General features: G+C 37.7%; 1 protein-coding gene across 4 annotated transcripts in view; it reads right to left on the bottom strand.

Moving 5' to 3' along the window:
• Positions 1-933: 933 nt before the first annotated feature.
• LOC124798034 (villin-1) overlaps positions 934-16,467 on the bottom strand; it is a 370,930-nt gene continuing 355,396 nt past the window's right edge. For all 4 annotated transcript variants that reach the window (XM_047261251.1, XM_047261254.1, XM_047261253.1 and 1 more), the window contains 3 exons: positions 14,541-14,647; positions 14,093-14,275; positions 934-1,262 (listed from right to left, as the gene is read on the bottom strand). In XM_047261251.1, coding sequence (XP_047117207.1) covers positions 1,149-1,262; positions 14,093-14,275; positions 14,541-14,647 — 404 coding nt within the window. In that variant the 3' untranslated portion in view covers positions 934-1,148. The remainder of the gene's footprint in view (positions 1,263-14,092; positions 14,276-14,540; positions 14,648-16,467) is intronic.

The raw sequence follows: 16,467 nt of genomic DNA, 5'->3' as shown, positions 1-16,467 counted from the left end.
CAGTGAATTATCAAGCTACTATGCTACTGACTCAGCTATACATGAATCTGCACTTGGGTTGCAACTGTATCTAATAGAGTCCCTCAGAAAACTTCAAAGCCAATTATCTCTGAAAATTTATTACAAACATTAAGAACAACCTACTTCTCATCACTTTATAACTGTGTTCCGCATGCATGTTTCACTACGGAACATTAAGCAGCCTCAGGGATTTCCATACTGCTTATTAACACCACAATAATCAGAGCACAACAGTGCAAAGGCTGTGACTATATATGATTTTTGAAATAAAAACAACATAACTAAAGAATGATTAAGAAAAATGTCAATGGTGGCTAATGCATTTGAATATCTTAAAGTTTCATTTAATGTACCTTAGTAATAATATATCTAATACATAAGCAGAGCCTACTTCCAAGAGAGCAACAACATCAGTGTTTGTGTGCTACGACTTCTGACCAGTCATTGTGTTCTGTTTGTTTACATCAGGTTTATTCTTATAATGAATGGAGTATAGCTGTGTATCATAATCTGACTATCCATTTACCACAGGATAGGCATGTTTATCTTTAACTTCCACTTCTTGTATGAATACATTAACTACACATGTATTACTATATTGAGCAACTCTCGTACAGAAATTTATGACTGATACTAAATTATAAGGAGCTAACAGCACCTCTAGATCACTTTTACTGTCAGATTCCTTCAAGAAATTTAAATTATAATCAATACAAATTAATAAAGTAATAACCTATTCTTTCCATTTGACTGACAGTGGCACAAGAATTATTTTCTTTTTATCTTTCGTTTCCTTATGTGGCCAGTAAAGCTGCATTTCAAATCAAAATATGCTCAAAATTTTTGAGCTACAAGCTCTTTGCTTTGGAAAACTGTTTGCATTGCAGTTTTATTGTTATATAAAAAGTTGAGTACGTTTAAAATATTTATTTACAAAACTGTCATACACTAAAGCAAGTACAGCAAATAACAATACTGCCCAGAAAGGAATGGCACCTGATGTGAGTTATAAATTAAACATTAATTTGTAAAACACAGAATACATTTTGACAATTTTTTGTATGATCTCATTCTGAAGTTGCCTTTTGAAAGTAGACAAGAATATTTACATCAGTGACAATAGATCTTCAAAATAGGCCATTTGCTTTCTTGAGGTTGTTCTGTTTCCAAGCTGGTAAACCAGTGAAATCTGCATATGACATATTGAATACTGCTCTAAAATCTTCTGATGTCAAATGTACCTGGAATGTATTGAAAAAAGGAATGTATTGCTTATCAACTCATGAAGCTTTATGCCATGGAGATATGCAGTCATTCACAAAAGTAAAAATGTGCACTTTAAATTGAATATGATACTAGAATCAAATTCTTACAATGAAAGAACGTATTTAATTGACTTTGCATACACTACTCCAACATAAACCTATGTTTTCAGCACCTCATATCATTTCAGGAAAAAAAGGAGAAAACTTTTTTTTCACGCATACTGCCTTTGTGATACTGCAATGATCTTTGTTTATAGACTTCAGATTTCAAAACAGTTCTTTTGTTGTCTGTTATGAGCACGAACATAAGTAACTATAGTATTAATGTGAGTATGAATTCTTTTCAGGAATGTGCTAAAAACTGTTAAGATTTATTGAGTAAATTTGTTTTTATAATGAGGGAGTTATAACTATATACTGTAACATGTTGTAATTGCATTCCTGATGAAAAGAAAGGCACTGATGCTGAAATCTACAGAACTCTGCCATAGCCACTGGTACATAGGCAACAGTGCCTTATTAACAGAAACAAAAAAGGAGGGGAGGGGGCTATATTAAGCTGAAAATGTAAATTAACCATCAATGTAGTGAGTGACTCCACATATGTTATGTATTATGTACAGAAATGGGTACCAGTGCCTGTTATACTGTATTGGTAAATCTGCAATGAAGTAACAGTAAAAATATCTACAGAGATAAATATATAGATGTAATAGGACAAGGAATTCCACTTTATGCAAGATACTTTTTCAGTTCGTTTTAGCCAGACATGTTTCAGCACTTTTTGTGCTATATTCAGTGGGTTATTTTATTTTCTTTCTTACATGAAGCTATTGGGTATTTATGTTGGTAGCTAGGCTGCTACACAATCTACAATTTGTCATGGTTTTGATGTTGTTGCATTTTATAATATGTTTTGGCAACGCAAATACACTGATTTCTGTAACTTATGGTTGTTTGACAATGCACTTTCTACAAATTTTCAAACATGGGCAGAGTTATCGCCACCAGACAACAGACAACAACATGTAATGGCGATGAATACTCTGTCCACGTTTGAAAATTCATACAAACTGTGTTGTCAAATGATCATAAGTCACAGAAATCACCTTGCCAAAACATAAGAGAAAGTACTACAACATCAAAGCCATGAGAAGTTGAAGATCGTGTAGCAGACTAACTACCATTTTCATGTAAGTAAGAGAATAAAATAATGCACTGAAGATAGCACAAAAAGTGCTGAAACATGTCTTGGTAAAACAAAATTGAAAAAGTGTCTTGCATGAGGCAGAATTCCTCATCCTATTCTCATAGCAAGCACACACATAAGAGTAACTACAATACCACATGATGATTGTGGACTTAATGCTTGGTGCTACAAGAAGATTGATGTATTTGTTGCAATGCTGACCAAAAGCAAATACAGCAACAAATGTCTCCACAAGGTTTAACACATAAAAGAATCCAATTAATTTGGTGGGGAAATTTATTACTGTTGATCAGACATGGGCCCAACCTTCCAGGCTACACATCAGCAATCAAACGGTGAATGTGGCTGTGCACCAAAAATGTGGGAGTTGAATTTATCTATTGAATATATTGGAAAATGTCATGGAAGTGTTTCAGATCAACTTGACGAAAAAAGAAGTACCTGCTAAGAAAGAGGCACCTTGTCAATGGAAATGCAAAGGGATGTGAAGTAAAAATTGTTGGACCAACCACCCTCTTCACCAAATTAGACACCCTCTTGCTTCCAGATTTGTGATGGAAGATGTTTTAGATCAAAGAGGGGTTATGGCATCTATAGATGGATATTTTCTTGACATTCTAGAATTGCATTTCACAGAGGGAACCTCTTCAGTTGCAAAACAGTTAGGCACTGTGCTGTGACCTTTCCGTGCCAAGCCAAGAACCTTTCACTTCCCTTTCATAAATCCCTTATACCAGTTCCTGGTAAAGTTTCAGCAGCCCACAACAAATTTATGATATTTCACAATCAGTTTTAAATAGTTTGTAATAAATTTTCAGAAAGATTACTTTTAATTCATTCTTTTTAACTCTTGGAATAACATTTTGTGCAGCTTGTCTTCTTCAATATACATGTTCCTTCAGGGCAAGAGCATTAACAATGCAAACTTGCAGTCATCTTGTGTACTATAATAAAACTGATTATTGTGACATAAATGTACTAATTGATCTTGGATCAATATAAGTAAACGATACTGCACCAGAGACATAAAAACCAAAATTCACTAATATATCTAAAAACAAAGATGATGAGACTTACCAAATAAAACCGCTGGCAGGTCGATAGACACACGAACAAACACAAACATACACACAAAATTCAAGCTTTCGCAACAAACGGTTGCTTCATCAGGAAAGAGGGAAGAAGAGGGAAAAACGAAAGGATGTGGGTTTTAAGGGAGAGGGTAAGGAGTCATTCCAATCCTGGGAGCGAAAAGACTTACCTTAGGGGGAAAAAAGGACAGGTATACACTCGCACACACACACACACACACACATCCATCCACACATACACATGGTCTGTGTATGTGTGGATGGTAAGGAGTCATTCCAATCCCGGGAGCGGAAAGACTTACCTTAGGGGGAAAAAAGGACAGGTATACACTCGCACACACACACACATCCATCCGCACATACACAGACCATGTGTATGACCCAGGATTGGAATGGCTCCTTACCCTCTCCCTTCAAACCCACATCCTTTCGTCTTTCCCTCTCCTTCCTTCTTTCCTGATGAAGCAACCGTTTGTTGTGAAAGCTTGAATTTTGTGTGTATGTTTGTGTTTGTTTGTGTGTCTATCGACCTGCCAGCGGTTTTGTTTGGTAAGTCTCATCATCTTTGTTTTTAGATATATTTTTCCCACATGGAATGTTTCCCCCTATTATATTCATATCAAAATTCACTAATACATAGATATGAGAAAATGTTTAAATGTCAATGTTTATAAATACTTAATGTAATTACAAAGATGATTATGGACTTCTCAAAAAAGATAGACAGTTAACTGTATTTTATTTATGAAACTATGCTCCAAAGATTGTTTTGCACATACAGATTGGTATATGAAAGTAATTTCTTTGCTACATGTTGTCAGAGGTAAATCTTTGTTCTTTCATGACGTTGGTTTGAAGTGTGAGAATGGTGAATGAGTTATGTGTGTTTTATTGATTTGTATTGTGAAGTGAAATGACTGAAAATATATGACTGAAAATAAATTAATATTACTATTGAAACACCAACCCGATCACCTTCTATGTAGTTATAGAAAGGTAAACCATAGAAAGGAAATACACAACAAGCTATCAATAAAACAAAGAAGAGCAACAAAAAGGAAGAGTATTTATATTATTAACAGAACTGGTCATTTAAATTCGACTGTCCTTCTCACTCACTGCAGTGCGTCACTATCTCAGCATGTCAAGTGCTATAAAAATGTGCTCGACTGCCCATGTTACTAACTTACTCCAAACATTAATAAACCAACTTTGGGCAACAAGAGGTTAGGGATGGCCAGAGTACTCAGATTTCTTCTGCAATTTCTGTCTCCCTCCAATCCCATAGACAGACATTTAACAGTGTGATGTTTAGATATCTTTGAGGACAAGTAAGAAACATACTATGACTAATTGTTGGTTAGGGAAAGTGTGGGTGAAATGTTGCTTCACACATATGAATGTGGAGGGATGTTACAGTGTTTATATTCTGTATGGTCAATTGTACATTCTCTAGTATAATGACAATAGAACACCTGCCTCAACAGCACTGCAGATTGGTTCCATCCATAATTAATCATCATATGTGTTAAGACATTAATCACACTGGAAGACAAGATGATCAGCTTTTGTTTCGTAGAACGTGGTCAGTCACTGACACATCCATGACTGCACACACTTTTGCACTTCCTTGTCCAACTCAAACTGACATCCACGCATATTGGTCTCAAGTCACTAAAGATGTGAAAACAACATGGTGAAAGATTTGGGCTCTATGGAGGATGTTGTAGTGTCTCCCAACCAAATTGCTGAAGCTTAGCCTTTGTCCAGGCGGCAGTGTGAGCTGGCCATCATTGTGCTACAGATGATTCTGTCTCAATGCATTCCTGGGTGTTTAAACTTTATGGTATGTTACAGTTTCTGTGAAGTTTCTTCATAGTGCTGCATGCTGATTGTGGTTCCACATTTGGGGAACTTCAACAGAAGGCCACTGCAGTCAAAGATGAAGGTCATCATGAACTTATCAGAACTTGCATGAACAGTTTTGGGTTTCTTTAGTGGGGGAGATGAGGACTGCTTCCATTGCTGGCTTTGCCATTTGCCCTTGGGCTGTCAGATGGAATCATCCTGTTGCAGGATAATGACCACCCCCGTACTACCAATCAGATGAAGGCTATGCTTCAGCAATTTGTTTGGGAAACAATTTTAATTTTTTATTTCAAGACATCTGTTACTTTCTGAGTAGCCTTTGTACATTCTGGTATGACATGTCCAATGGCAAGCACAAGATTCTAACTGTTGTAGCATTTCTTCACTTCACTTTCTATACTACATCCATCTTTATCCTATCCTGCCAATCTTTTGAAAATATCTTCCTCTACCAATAGTGTCATTCTTAGCTACTTAAAATTACTCAGTTGTGCTGATATATTAAAAAGTACAATGATTTAATTCTGAGATAATAATTACATTAAGTTACTGAGACATACTTTTATTTCTGATTGATGTTTCGTGTTTTAGGTCATGAAAGTAGTGATGGATGCTGTTAACCATATTTGAAGGCACTTAATACTTTTGAGCAACTGAATATTTGTCTGGACATGTGAAAAGACAGACAGTTGGATAGAACAACCTATATATTGGAGTGGTAGTGCTACATAATTGTACTGTTTTGACAGTGTTGTGTAAGGACACAAACATACTCTACCGTAAATTTTGAAGATGGTTCAGGAAATCTCTTCTCATGAACAGACAGTGACTGAAAATTTCCTACTTAAGTGGAGAGTTAAAAAGACTTACAATTTCCTTCTATGAATTCTTATTTCAAGCTTCAGTATTTAAAATGTGTGTCTTTGATCTACTATTCTGGTTAGTTGCAAGATTTACATTTAATATTATATTTGGAAGCTTACAAAAATTTTCTGAGTTATTTTGTGTCTCATTAACACTACAGAATCAGTTTTTTGGATGCATGATTTTTCTGATCATTCAGTTAAATATATTTAAACCATTGAACTGTATATATTTGAAACATTTGCTATTACTGCTGAATGACTATGCTTATTTTGTTATGAACTTGGGCTTACACTGTTGAGAAATTTTACACCACGTAATTTTCTGACTTATTTGTCTATTAATTCAAGTACCTCCAATTCAGTTACTGTGTTAGAATGTAAAGCAGTGTATCTTATGTTAGTGAACTTGGTTTTGTGTACTGATGACATAAAACATATTGTAGGCCAAACAAATGAAGACTCTAGGAAATAAGAGCCTATGGTACTGAAGTACATCAAGGAGACATTATGATGGAGTGAAGGACTGGCAACAGAACAAAAACCAGAAAGTAAGACAATTTACTGTAATATTCAAATTTGGTAAGTTTTATAATTTGTTTAATATAAAAAAATTATACTTTATTGTTTGACTTTTCGTATCATAGGACTAGCAGATACCCACCCATAAGCTCATATCTCATGTGTGTGTGTGTGTGGGGGGGGGGGGGGGGGGGGGGTCAGTGGTGTAATGCATTCAAGCTGATAATATAATAACAAACATATGATACTAGTGGGGTAACAATCTTTTCAGTCTGGTAAAAATAATTTTGATATATGCACATTCCTAAAAAAGAATTATTGCATATTTAATTATTTATAATTTGCACATTTAAATTAACATTTAAGCATTTCACTTGAAATCAAGAAAGGTGCCTCCGCATGGAGTGCTTTTATCAAGGAAAAGATCACTTGGTAACAGTGCCGCTGGCCTGGCCAAACCTCTTGCCATGATGGCACCCAAGGATTTATAGAGTAGGTCCTCAAACAACCAAATCAGTTTTATTATCTCACCTATGTCAAAACATGAATATGGTATTTTACGCACATGAAAAACCCCCCCATTGTACGAACAATTGCTAGCCCAGAATTGACAACATGAGACTAGTTATAGAGAGATCTCACTCAATGTACAGTAGTGCAATATTCTGCAAACCAAGTTGAGAAATAAAATCTGCTTGTCTAACAGATGATGATGACATCGAAAACCTAACTGTGGAGCTTGACAAGTGCACTTTAACTTCAGTCTGCAAACCCCTAACACTGACCACCAGGAAATCACCATGACCAGAGAAATAGAGTTATTATTGGCAATTTAAACAGACACCACAATGACTGGCGATGCGGTGCATATAACAACAATGGATTTGAAGTCAAGTTGTGGGCAGAGCACCAGCAACTGAAACTCATCCATGACCCAAAGCAACCAGAGACATTCTATTGCTGTTGATGGAAGACAAGTTACAACTCTGATCTGCTTTTTGTCAGCTGTGACATTGAACAAATAATAAAGAAGCACATTCTCCAAGCAATACCCTCCACACAACACAGACCAGTTTTATGCACCAATCAAAAAGTTGTACAGCCTCAGGCCACACACTTCAGGTGCAGATCCACATGGAAAGTCTTCACCAAAATGGTTGAAGGCAAAGTGTTTGAAGTAGACACCAATCCCAAGAACTATGATGCATTCATCAAGTTTCTGCTTAAAGCTGTGTGTCAGAGCATCCCAAGGGGCTGCAGAATCAGCTACATACTAGGCTTACAAGATGATGATGTGCTGCTATATGCCGATTACTATTGTAGCTTTTAGGAAGACCATTTCTCTGACATAATGAGGGAGTCGTGTGAAACGCTAATGCAGAGAGTATGTTCCACTCGCAGAGCTGTGTCGTGCATGTTGACAACAGACCTCAACTTTATTCACAACAGCAAGAAGGCGCGGTCTACAATAAAGAAATTATTCGTTGACCCTCATGAACCTGTACAATTTAGCAATGTCACTGTGAGTGGAATTGTAATGGTTTTTTAATGTTATCTTAATGTAATTTTATTAAAATGTTATGCACCCCTTGTGTTTGGCACCATTTCTTATGTGAACACCACCTGGGTGTGAATTTCCTGCTGGCTTGTCCTTTCTGTCCTGTTAGTTGTCTTTTCGTGTGTATGTTGCATGTCAACCTTAGATTTTACGTGGATCATTTTTACTATTGACTAAGCCATATGGCTATGCCATAGTATTTATATAGATCATTTTACTGTTGGCTAAGCCTTATGATTTTGGTTCTCTTTCCACACGATATGTAACATGTAAGTTTATTTTATATTTCCACTGCTTGTAATTTTTTATATTTCTTTTTGCTGAACATATGACTTCCATGTACTGGTTATAATGTATCCTGTTTTTAGGGGCTGTTACTTCTGAGGAAGACAGATTTATACAGGTCAAAACCTAAGTTTGAATAAACTTTTGATGTGCAACTGGTTGGCTACATGATTCCCATTGTACCCATAATTCTATAGTTGTTGACTGCTGCCATGTCCAAGCTTTTAAATGAAATTGGCCATCAACTAAGACTATTGATAAGGTAACATATGATATAAAATCTGAACTCTGAAAGATGGTAAAACTGTTGAGGCCACCAGTGACACATAGAACAGTTAAAACACCTTGGCAATAGAGGTACTCTGCCAAATTTTCAGCAACTGACTGGAAACTTTCAACATTCTAAAACTGTGGTGTCAAGCTTATGCTGCCACTCTGATCAAGTCAAGAAAACCACCAACTGATAAAAAATTTTTTTGCTAATGTCTTTACTCTGCCATTCAATCTAGCCTGGCTCACCCCATTCAGAGCAGATATGCTCATTAGAGAACAAGCCGGCTTCCAACCCAGGTGGTCTTGCAAAGGGCAGGTATTCAGTTTCATCTAGCATATTGAGGATTGCTTCAAGAAAGGTCTTCTCACTGGTATTGCTTTTGCTGACATAACAGCAGTCTATTATGATGCAGTGAATATCATGAAAGTTCTGTCATAGGTGTACAACACAACCAAAGATCACTGCAGAGCTGCTCAGCAACAAAAGATTCAATATTAGTTTTCAAAATGCAAAAAGTTGGTGGTACAAAACAAAAAATGATCTTTTTCCAAGGAAGCATTCTTGCTCCTACACTAGTTAACTTGTACACCAACAACCAACCACACAACAACCAACTCCTACATGCAGACTGGTTTTCCTCAGCACAATGGCATTTACCAGCAGGACAGTGTAACATCACACACACCTCACAGTGTGTGTGCATGGTTCAAAGAGTATCAGGATGAGTTTACTACAGTTCCTCAGCCACCAAACTCCCCAGATTTAAGCCCAATTGGGCTGGTTCTAGATGCTATGTCATCAATTATTATGCTCACAGTGTAGCATGCATTTGCACTGTAATGAATGAGATGATCACTGACAATAGTGAAACAGTGCGATGTTCCAAGGAAGTGAGCAACACAAGTGAATATTGATACCTATGATGTATGCCAGGGTAACTTTGAATTTCGTTCTGCAAAGCAACTGACCAGTTCTCATTAAAGTCAAAATCAAGAACTCTCATGTCAGTATTCTGGAATGTGGCTAATTTTACTTCTGCTATGGCCTGTTTCTAAATCCTCCAGATATGATGACGAGCTATTCCCTTCATGACCCAATGCCTAACCTTCTGTAAAACACTTCTCTGGCTTTATTTTCTTCTTCACCAAATTTTCTCCCTCTCACAATGCATAGGTTATGTCACTGTCAGTAGACTTAATGTGTAATGCTTCAACAGTCATCGCTTCAGCACCAGGACACATTGTGCACTCCTGCAACCAACATTTATCTTGCAGCTCTTGACATATACCTGAAAGCATCAGGTCCATCTCTGTGAACTTCTTTCCTGTAATACTGCCAATGGCAAAACAAACAAGTTTCAAATTAGTGCAGCAAATACATGTGCATACTTCCTTCACTGGCTGTCATTTTTTTTACCCATTCAGTCATATGTAGTAAAATTTGGTGAGACCAATTTTTAAATTCAGGTTCTCCTTTTTCATTATCAGATATGCTTCTCTTATTGATCTTGACATATATCTGTTTACTTTTTTCACAATTTTCACTGACACAGATATCTGCCTGATTAGGAGTTTGCCTGCCGTAATTTTTGTCATCACTTAGGTAATATTCCAGAGCAACAGTAAGCATATCATCTTGCAATAGATGCCCCCAGTAAGAATCTGGGCATGCCTAAATACCTTTCTCATTCTTTATTTTATGAGCTTTTGAAATCAAATAATGTGAAGAAGTGGGTATGTATTTCTGTATCTGCTGCCTAGAGTAGCTACCTAGTATCAGTGTCAGCAACTATACCTTCTCAGTATAGGTGGCTGAGGTTTTGAAACCACACATCATATTTTGTGCACATATCACAATCTTCAGGTTTTGCAACAAGTGCATTTATATTAAACACTTCACAAAGTTTTGAAGACGTTGCTTGTGTAAAACTTGTTTCAACTTCTTTGACTTTTCCTTTTACATACTGTTTTCTTCTTGAACTTCTTACCTTTCTTGGACATTTAATTGGGGGGGGGGGGGGTAGTAGGGGCTACAGCAGAAATTCTAACATTCAACACATCAACAACTTTACATCCAAGAATATAAACATCTGCACAGTCTTCTTCAGTTTCACATTCGGGTGATGGTGTTCATTCCGGTGGGTTCTCACTAATTTCTTCTTGTGGTGGGTGTAGTAATCCATGCACTATGGATGTGATGCTGATACTGTTACTTGAGGAACAAGATATTTCTGCAATACATCTGACAGATTTCCAGCAACTGTGAATGTTTTTCACTATTCTTAAACGCAACCTTCTTGTGTCTTTTTTCGTAATCCACAAACCTCACTCTTTCACCACTGTATTTCCTCACTGACATTGTATCTAACAAAAAGTTCAAAACACAAAACTCAATGCAGAATGGTTTATGTGCAAGTTCTCTCTTGTTTTTTATGAACAGAAGAGCACTGGGAACAGTGTTGCCAACATACACATTTTACACCAGAAATTCAATTATGCAAAACATGCAGAATGTTGAAAATTTTTTCAACACTTTATAGAGAAAAATATTGTCCACTGTATTTTGAGTGTTTGCACCATGGATCCTCAACCGAGAAACCTAGCACAGCTGGCAACAGCACTGAAATAGGCATGACTCCACATGTCCTTCGGTATCTTCCAGAACCTCATTGACTCTCTTCCTACATATCTCACAGCAGTACATGCTACAAAAGGTGGTTATTCAGGCTTTTGACAGATGATCACATTAAGGTGATGAGACAGTGTAATTTTGTAGTACTGCTGAAGGCAGAATATTAGGTGTTGTTAGTGTTGAGTGTGGAAATAATGAAAACTACATCTACTTCAAAGTTCAGAAACAGCATTTATTGGAATAATCATTGGAATTTGCCTGAATGACAATCCTTTGACTGTTCAATATTTCTTGGGACAAGGGCAATGACTTGGGACCAGCAACATACTCCGTGGAAGATGAGGATGCCAACAATGAACGAACAGGATAAGTACTTATTTAGAGCAATGATTGTGATGTAGGACTTAACACAAACTACAAAATAATGGTCAGTATCTTGTTTGAAGATAGCTCATTGAACAGGCAGATGAAGAATCTGTTACAAATGGAATAGGTGACAGCTGTCAAAGTGGAGGTACCATTGGTGGTTGGTGCACTTGATATGATCAGACATACGAGGGCCGTTCAGAAAGTAACCTCCAGTTGATTTAAAAAAATACACCAAGTTAAATAAAAATATTTTAATATATGCATCTTACAACTACATCTTTGCACTATTTTTCTACATAGTCTCCATAGCGATTGAGGTACTTATCATATCTCTTCACAAGCTTTGAAATTCCTTCTGCATAAAAATCACCCGCTTGTGCCTGGAGCCAGCCTGTGACCACATCTTTGAGCTCTTCGTCGTCATCAAACCGCTGTGACCCGAGCCATTTCTTCAAATGCATGAAGAGGTGATAATCACTTGGCGCCAGGTCTGGGCTGTAAGGTGGATGGTTGATAACGTCCCACTTGAAGGACTCAAGAAGGGCCGTTGTTCTGCGAGCAGAGTGAGGACGGGCGTTAACGTGCAAAAAAACGATACCGGAAGTCAGCATACCACGGCGTTTGTTCTGTATAGCCCGTCGTAACTTTTTTATTGTTTCACAGTACACGTCTTGATTAATGGTCGTACCACGTTCCATGAATTCAACCAACAACACCCCTTTGGCATCCCAAAACACCGTTGCCATCAGTTTTCTGGCAGAAAAATCTTGCGAGGCTTCTCTTGGTTTGGTAGGCGAATTTGAATGTGCCCACATCTTTGATTGTTCTTTTGTCTCAGGGTTCACGTACTTAATCCAGGTTTCGTCACCAGTCACGATTCTGTTTAACAATGGTTCTCCTTCGTCCTCATAACGTAACAGAAAGTCTAATGCAGAGGCCATTCTTTGAGTTTTGTGGTGGTTGGTAAGAATTTTGGGCACCCATCGTGCACAGAACTTACGGTAACCCATTCTTGCTGTCACTATCTTGTACAAGAGAGTCTTAGAAATCTGTGGAAAACCAGTAGACAACTCCGACATTGAGAAACGTCAATTTTCACGAACTTTTGCATCAACTGTCTGAACGAGTTCGTCAGTCACCAATGATGGTCTACCACTCCTCTCTTCATCATGAACGTTTTCTCGTCCACTTTTAAATAAACGTACCCATTCATGGACAACTCCTTCACTCATAACTCTTGGTCCGTACACGGCACAAAGCTCACGATGAATAGCTGCTGCAGAATATCCTTTGGCTGTAAAAAACCTTATGACAGCACTTCACATTTGGCGGGGTTTTCTATTGCAGCACACATTTCAAACTGCCACAAAAACTAAACTAGCGCAGGTACGACGTTCACTCGGCCACGGCTTGATGCCGACTGACCTGTTGAGTGCGTGAACGCACTGATGGCGTCGCTACTCCCCCCACAACCCGCACTGTGACCAATCGGAGGTTACTTTCTGAACCGCCCTCGTATTTATGGAGCTAACTGAAAGTCGGTGATTAACATATAGGAAGGTGTCACATTTAGTTGAGAAGCACCATGCAAAGAACATTTGGGAATAAGTGTCAAGGTTATGGAGGAAGTAGCACATGTCCTCATCACAAGTCTAGATCATGAAACATGTCATCAATGAATCTGAAGCAGATAAGGGTCTTCAGGTGTTGACGGAAAAGGAAGGATTCCTTCAGATGGCCAATAAATAAGTTGGCATAGGAAGGTGCCAGGCAAGTACTCATGGCGATACCATGGATTTGTTTATAGATTAGCCTTTTAAAGTTAAATACTTGCTGGTCAAGATGTGGCTGGCTAGGAGGATTAGGAAAAAGGTGGTGGATTCGGTATCAAGAAAACATAGGGAAAGGTTGCAAGGCCATGTGCATGGGAAATATTGATGTATAAGCATTATATTTCACATAAGTCAGGAATGAAAATATCAAAAGAACAGTTTCCATTAAGGTACATAATCATGCCATTACATCACTCATACAAACTACTGTGTAATGACATGTGAAAACAAAACATGTTTTCAAATATGACTAAAATGTTCATTGTATATTAAAATTCAATAGATCTGCATTTTTAAGTTACCTCTCTATGGAGTTTATCTACATCCTCTGGTAAACTGTCCACTTCTTTGCTCTGAAGGACCTCCAGTGGGTATTTGGGATAATCTTCAAATCCATTACCATCAACAATCTTTTCAGTATCTACTTCTATTATAGGATTTTCTCCTTGTATCTCAGCACAAAGCTCCTTGAAAGTTTTGGAGTTCTGAAAAAATTAAAAATCAATCATCCCATACATCAAAATGCCAAGAATTAAATATAAAATATGAAATTCATTTCTAGTCTGTAAACCTGAGATTTGAAGAAATGTAATATCAGTATAGTGATACATGTAACTAACATTCAATAGCAATCAATAAAATTAATTTATATGCTTCCATTTACTTGAAAAAGCACCATTCCAATCTTGCACTTCAACAATATCCACATCTGTCAAATCAGTAATAAAATCAATAAAGAAAAACACTTACATTCCAAAGATCTCTGTCCCACACACCAAAGAAACCTGTGAATGTAGGTGGCTCATACCCTTGCTTTATGAGGAGAATTGGTGTGTCACTGTCACGTTCAGTAGGGTCTGAAAGGATGCAAAATTGTTGGTTTATTTTTGCACGGTATGTTTTGTTTTTATTTTGAATATTAGAAAATCCTAACCTACAACACAATCAAACAGTGGAAAATCCAGGATGGAATGTAAGAAATACATTATTCATAAAACTGCCTGGAAACTACAGTAAAGAGAATAACTTAAATAGATGAAACTTCCTGGCAGATTAAAACTGTGTGCCAGACCGAGACTCAAACTCAGGACCTTTGTCTTTTGTGGGCAAGTGCTCTACTGTCTGAGCTACACAAGCATGACTTCCAAACTTCACAGAAGCTCTCCCACAGACCTTGCAGAACTAACACTCCTGGAAGAAAGGATATTGCGGAGACATTGCTTAGCCACAGCCTGGGGGATGTTTCCAGAATGAGATTTTCACATCCCTCAGGCTGTGGCTAAGCCATGTCTTCACAATATCCTTTCTTCCAGGAGTGCTAGTTCTGCAAGGTCCTCAGGAAAGCTTCTGTGAAGGTAGTAGGTGAGGTACTGGCAGAAATGAAGCTGTGAGGATGGGGTGTGAGTCATGTTTGGGTAGCTCAGACAGTAGAGCCCTTGCCCATGAAAGGCAAAGGTCCCAAGTTCAAGTCTTGTTCTGGCACAAAATTTAAATCTGCCAGGAAGTTTCATATCAGCACACACTCCACAGCAGAGTGAAAATCATCTCATTCAGGAAACATCCCCAGGCTGTGGATAGGCCATGTCTCTGCAGTATCCTTTCTTCCAAGAGTGCTAGTTTTGCAAGGTTCACAGAAGAGCTTCTGTGAAGTTTGGAAGGTAGGAGATGAGGTACTGGCAGAATTGAAGCTATGAGGATGGGTTGTGAGTTGTACCTGGGTAGCTCAGATAGTAGAGCACTTGCCCGTGAAAGGCAAAGGTCCTGAGTTCGAGTCTAGGTCTGGCACAAAGTTTTAATTAGCCAGGAAGTTTCATATCAGTGCACACTCCAATGCAGAGTGAAAATCTCATTCTTGAAACTTGAATAGATGTTTATTTATTAACTTTTCAGCATATTTAACATGCAACTGGCTTTTCAGTCAAAGTTCTACATATACTTCTTAGTTAAATACATACATTTTTTAAGACCTTTACAAACTGATGATTTTCATTTCATCATTTACATTTTAGTATATCTCATCACAAATTTATCACGTTTTAGTACATCAAACAATGGAAACTCCAGATAGGAATGTCAATGATGTAGAAAAAGATAGATTGCTGCTTACCATAAAGGTGACACATTAAGTTGCAGACAGACACTTACACATAAGCTTTCAGCCACAGCCTCCATCAGAAAAAGAGAAATGTGCACCATTCATTCACACAAGCAACCACACCTCATGCACACATGATTGCCAACTGCAGCAGTGTGGGCCAGAGCTACCAGAGTTAGCAGTCATGTGTGAGTGAGGTGTGCTTGCTTGTGTGAATGAATGGTGTGTGTTTTCTTTTCCTGATGGAGGCTGTGGCTCAAAGCTTTTGTATATGTGTCTTTTAATTGTGCCTGCCTGTAACTTAACCTGTCATCTTTATGGCAAGTAGCAATCTATCTCTTCCTACATTCTGCCAACTCTGGCTCAAGCTGCTTGAGTTGGCGATCATGTGTGTGTGAGTCGTACTTTCTCGTGTGAATGAATGGTGTGTGTTTATTTTTTTCTGATAAAGGCTGCAGATGAAAGCTTGTATGTAGGTGTCTGCCTGTCTGCAACTGAACATGTCATCTTCACAGTAAGTAGCAATCTGTCTTTTCCTACATATTTTAGAATATCTCATTACACATCCACACAATTATATAT

Source organism: Schistocerca piceifrons, chromosome 5, assembly GCF_021461385.2.
Source record: "Schistocerca piceifrons isolate TAMUIC-IGC-003096 chromosome 5, iqSchPice1.1, whole genome shotgun sequence".
Classification (NCBI taxonomy): domain Eukaryota; kingdom Metazoa; phylum Arthropoda; class Insecta; order Orthoptera; family Acrididae; genus Schistocerca; species Schistocerca piceifrons.
The sequence above is the reverse complement of the archived record's forward strand: the minus strand, read 5'-3'. Positions and strand labels throughout refer to the sequence as shown.